This window comes from Monopterus albus, unplaced genomic scaffold (assembly GCF_001952655.1).
Source record: "Monopterus albus unplaced genomic scaffold, M_albus_1.0 scaffold225.1, whole genome shotgun sequence".
NCBI classification, from domain to species: Eukaryota; Metazoa; Chordata; class Actinopteri; order Synbranchiformes; family Synbranchidae; genus Monopterus; species Monopterus albus.
The window spans coordinates 355,772-360,744 of NW_018128105.1; the positions used below are offsets into that span (position 1 = coordinate 355,772).

Sequence of the window (4,973 nt, forward strand, 5' to 3'; positions counted from 1 at the left end):
ACATTCTGAGCATGCATTTCTGAGTTACTGCAAACATTTGAGTCCAGATTAGATTAAAGCAGAAGCACAGATAGAATCACAGGATGGCAGAAGATCTTTTGCAGATCTAATGAATCTTCCTTCCTTCTTCTGCAGTTCCTCCCAAACAAGAAACACCACAATGTCCTGTTTGGTTTAGCTGTAGTGTCACAACACACCCTGACTCGCTGGCGAGTTTGAGTTTGTGTTCGTGCAAATTTGACAGGGGGCGGGAACACAAGCTGCCAGACTCAACCAGTCTGTGATTACTCTGTTCAAAAATATGCTTCATCGTTGACACAGTGTGTTCAGAGAGTGAATAAGTGAACCACCCTGCTGTGTGCTGCACGGAGGTTTGTCTGGTACAGCATCTAAATTTTAGCTTCCTGAGGCGCATTTAGATGCCACCGAGATAGATGTGTCCACACAGGACACAAAAAATGTTAATTTGATGATTATCACAGTAGTGTTCACAGTCAGGGTTGTATAACTGACACATTTCTTTTCACGTTCACTATTATATATGTGGTTTACATGTGCTTAGATGTATATGTGTATAGTAATGTGTGTTTTGATGTTTGAATAGAGTGAGGGTGTGTGACAAGCCCTAACAGGCCTCATCCAATTATTTCTTGTTGGATAAAAAAAGAAAAAATTAAATAAAGCAAAATACTGATGCAGTGACAGTGAAAGGTAAAGGATGCAGTGGTGTAAAATTAAGGTTTTATTCACCTGTGTGAAGGTACTAGTATGCAATGTCGAGGCCTGGATGTGCAGCACCACCTGGTCCACCAGCGGCTTGGGACCGGTTAAAAATCCTATTCTCAGCCTGAAACATCACAACACACAGACAAGAAATGTGCAGTTCTCTTTCATTCCCTCTTGAACGCCACTGGTAGTCATCCAGGAATTCACAGAACCACAGTTACATTCATAACTTCCATTGTACATTAAACCTCTCCCATACAGAATTGTGTAATATTTGATCCAATGTTACTTTAAATATTAATCCTGTGAGCCAGAATACAGCCCCTGTACATGTGAACACAAACTGCAGCTAATGATTATTCTGTTAGTTTGTTTTTTTATCTTTTTGTGCTGTAGCAGAATAACAAGCCACCTACACATACTCATAGTGATTCAGATGCTCACCCTGAAGACAAGACCTTAGAGAACGAGTCCGTCCTGACAATCCTCCCGTCAACGTCCATGGAGAGAAATGTGGGAGCCCAGGGCTGCTGAACAGATGTGACATAACATGACTCACACTACGCTGTGGCCTTCACTGATAAATATCACACTTAAAAGTGTGAAGATCTAATCATGATGCAATAAGAAAGGAGACAACTCACCTGTTTTAGCTTTTTGAATAAGAGAAAAGTATATTTCTTTGAGAAACAGAGGAGTACCTTGTCAAACTGAAGGAAATAGTAGGGGTCGTCCTCGATGATGAGCATGTCGTACTGCCTGGCCAGCTATTAAAAAGACCAGGGGTTAATGGGAAACTGCAGGAAAATCATCTTAACAACAACCTCTAATTAGTAAAGTTGGTGCATCACAGGCTGCTTTGAGATTCAGAGTGATTCATTAATATCATCTGCAATATGGGCATGCACTCAAGTCGACTCTGCAGAGAAACAAACCTCATACACTTCCTTCTTCCTCTGAGCCGTCATGGATGCACCGGTGGGGTTGCCTCCATTGGGGATGGTGTAGAGGATCCTGGGAGCCGTGCTGCCGGGTTTGTGAACCTCTGACGGGTCCCACCGAGACAGAATCTCCTTCAGGGATGCAGGTATGATGCCGTGCTGATCGCTGGGAACGCTGATTATGTTGCAACCAAGAGGCTGGAGCTTCAGAATAAAAGGAATTAGGGTTTACAGCAGCCTCAGTTACTGGGCGTTGGGGTTGTTATAAAGAAAGTGCTCCTACTGCTGCCAGTGTGCCTGAATATGTGGGTGTGTCGAGCAGAACGTTGTCTCCAGGGTTGACCAGCATCTCAAACAGCTAAAACAAAAAAAGAGAAACATGCTGGAGATGAATATAACACAGATCATCTGGGCTTGCACTTTGAATGAAGGGGACTATAAAATTGCACCAAATAGAGGTTTATGTAATATTGTATGTTATATGATTATACATCAAAATGTTTTGAGTTGTTAAAGACTCCAGAAAGAAACTCGGGATTAAAGAGACCGTTAAGAGAAATGACACTACTGTCTTCTCCAACAGCTGGCTGCACAAGCAGCATGAGTGAAGGTAAAGAGCAGCGCTGCAGAGGGTGGTGTCAGTACCTTACAGATCCCCTCCTGGCTCCCCGTCGTCACACACATGTCCATCTGGCCGTTCTCAGGGCTGTAGCCGGCGGTTGGTGGGTTGTGGAGTGTCTTCTGCAGGTTCTTCATCCACGTCAGCAGCTCGGGGATTCTACAAAGGGATGGAAAAGGAACTTTCTCAAGAATTACATAAAGAAACCATGTGTAGGTGTATGATACTCTGTATGCATTAGATGTTAAGACTTCTCCTTGCTGTATATCTGTTGTCACTGATTAGTCAACAAACTCAGCAAATCCTTAGGTAAAGGAAGTCTTGTAGCGCCTCTCAGGACGGCACAGACAAAACTGACAAAAACAACAACACTGATGAGCCTGTACTCTTGAAATTCCCATTACATTTTAAAACCTCTGTTCGTGTTCTGGGCTCCTTGGCAGAACGGAAGAACTCATGAACAAGCAAATGAATCTATAAAACAATCATTTATGGCTTTATCCCTCACCCACTAGAGGCAGAGTACTGCAGAGCCCTCTTCATCAAAGCTGCATCAAAGGTGACCGTTTCCCCATCTTTTATCTTAATGGATGCTGACTCGAAGGGGAAGGTGTCAGGGTTAGGTGCTCCACCAGCTAAAGAGATCAGGGACGGAGGTGATCTCTGCTGCAGCTCAGCTTCATACAGGTAGAGACAGAGAAGGTTAGGATTGGTTTGTGAAGAGGCTTCACTTAAGCAGACAAGCATACTCACTCAGTATCCTGATGGCAGAGGGCTTTCTGGCTGCACTAACAGCTGTCATAAACCGAGCATAATTCATGACTCCTGCAAAATAAAAATATGAAAAAGAAATGTGAATTTCCCCTCATATAGCATTAAATGAATTAGGTTCATTCAATCAGCTTCCATTTGTTCTCCCTTGAGGCAAAGTAACAACAAGTGCTTGAATGAATTATGTGTGACTGTCAACAAAACATAGTTAATTATTTAATGTCTTCATGTCTGCAGGTAACTTTACACAACAGCACAACATGTTAATCAGATCAGCAGTATCACAATGTGAGATTAATAGAATTCTATATTAAACGGCGTTGCAACGACCTAATACAGGTACAAACAAGGATTAACACTACGGGGACACTAAAATGAACAGGATTACAAGTGAGTTTACAGTTTCTTCCCCCAGGCTGTCACTCTGATGAACACTTGCCCCAGGACAGTATGACTGGACAATAACCCTCAGTGCAATACCTGTAAATATACAGTGCCTTGCGAAAGTATTCGGCCCCCTTGAACTTTGCGACCTTTTGCCACATTTCAGGCTTCAAACATAAAGATATAAAACTGTAATTTTTTGCGAAGAATCAACAACAAGTGGGACACAATCATGAAGTGGAACGAAATTTATTGGATATGTCAAACTTTTTTAACAAATAAAAAACTGAAAAATTGGGCGTGCAAAATTATTCAGCCCCCTTAAGTTAATACTTTGTAGCGCCACCTTTTGCTGCGATTACAGCTGTAAGTCACTTGGGGTATGTCTCTATCAGTTTTGCACATCGAGAGACGGAAATTTTTGCCCATTCCTCCTTGCAAAACAGCTCGAGCTCAGTTATTTTTACTCCTATTTATCTCGTTTCACAACGAGCATTCCTTTGTCTGTCTGCATTGTTTACTGCCTGTTTATTTTGCATTGTTTGCACAGTTTGCTGCTTGTTAATACTGTTTATTTTGTTATACTACACATCGTTGTGTTGGTTTACTGTTTACTTGCCCCTTGCATGGGGATATGTACATACACATGGACAGCCGATGTACCAGAGTCAAATTCCTCGTGTGTCCGACACACATGGCCAATAAAGCAGATTCTGATTCTGATATATTTTACAATCATTACGGTATTACATCCGCCACTTTGAACCGTGACCTTTCGTAGATCGGGTCAAGCACCCCGGTGGCTTCTGGTTAATGTATTTCTTGGTATGTCGAGGTCTAGAGTGATTAATCGACGTGGTCTCCATTATTGAACTACATTACCCAAGCTGTAAACAAACGGCGTTAGTGGTAGCTATACCGACTTAGGCTTAGCTTTTTCTTTATTTTGCTGTTTTATTCGGTGCTATATAGATTGTTAGGTTAATTCTCAATAAGGACAATGGTTACAAATCCTTGCCGGTGTTACGGATCTACGAGTTTTCCTGTTGTTGAATAAAGTAGCCTATAAAATACTCTGTTGCAAGTAAAAGTTCTGCATTCAGAATGGTATATCACCGGATTTTAATCAATAATGCATTATTGTGTACATCATGTTAACTAACCTAGTTAAGTCGATGTATGTTAGCAGAAAATGAAAATACTGGAGTAAAGATACCTCAAAATAGTAGCTAGGATCCGAAGCTTGTAGTGATGTATCATGCACCAGTGATTCGTTTTAGTTTGTTTTTTTTGTTGACCACATAAGATGTTGCGCATGCGCGGACAACACAAACTGAACGAATCACTCCCCGAGACGACCCAATGTCTGCAGGAATTTAGTCTGTAGGAAATAAGAGGCTATTTTATAATAAAAATAAATGCATCACGTAACAGTAAGAGTAAAAAAAAAACTGTAAGGTTGAAAATTAATTTCTGTATCCAACAAAGCGGTCATGACGCCTTACAAAAACTCCAAAGGTGTACTACTCGTT

General features: G+C 41.4%; 1 protein-coding gene across 2 annotated transcripts; it reads right to left on the bottom strand.

Moving 5' to 3' along the window:
- Positions 1–543: 543 nt before the first annotated feature.
- On the bottom strand, positions 544–4,730 carry aadat (aminoadipate aminotransferase). Of its 2 annotated transcripts, none has more exons than XM_020619720.1 (9): positions 4,658–4,730; positions 3,040–3,111; positions 2,795–2,963; positions 2,313–2,445; positions 1,951–2,025; positions 1,662–1,871; positions 1,428–1,493; positions 1,171–1,253; positions 544–847 (listed from the first exon to the last, which is right to left on the bottom strand). In XM_020619720.1, exons 2-9 carry the CDS (start codon positions 3,104–3,106, stop codon positions 559–561), a joined length of 1,092 nt encoding a protein of 363 aa, XP_020475376.1. In that variant the 5' UTR covers positions 3,107–3,111; positions 4,658–4,730; the 3' UTR covers positions 544–558. The 2 variants fall into 2 exon arrangements, with proteins under 2 accessions (XP_020475376.1, XP_020475375.1); XM_020619719.1 differs by having other exon boundaries at positions 1,171–1,256.
- Between the last annotated feature and the right edge of the window lie 243 nt (positions 4,731–4,973).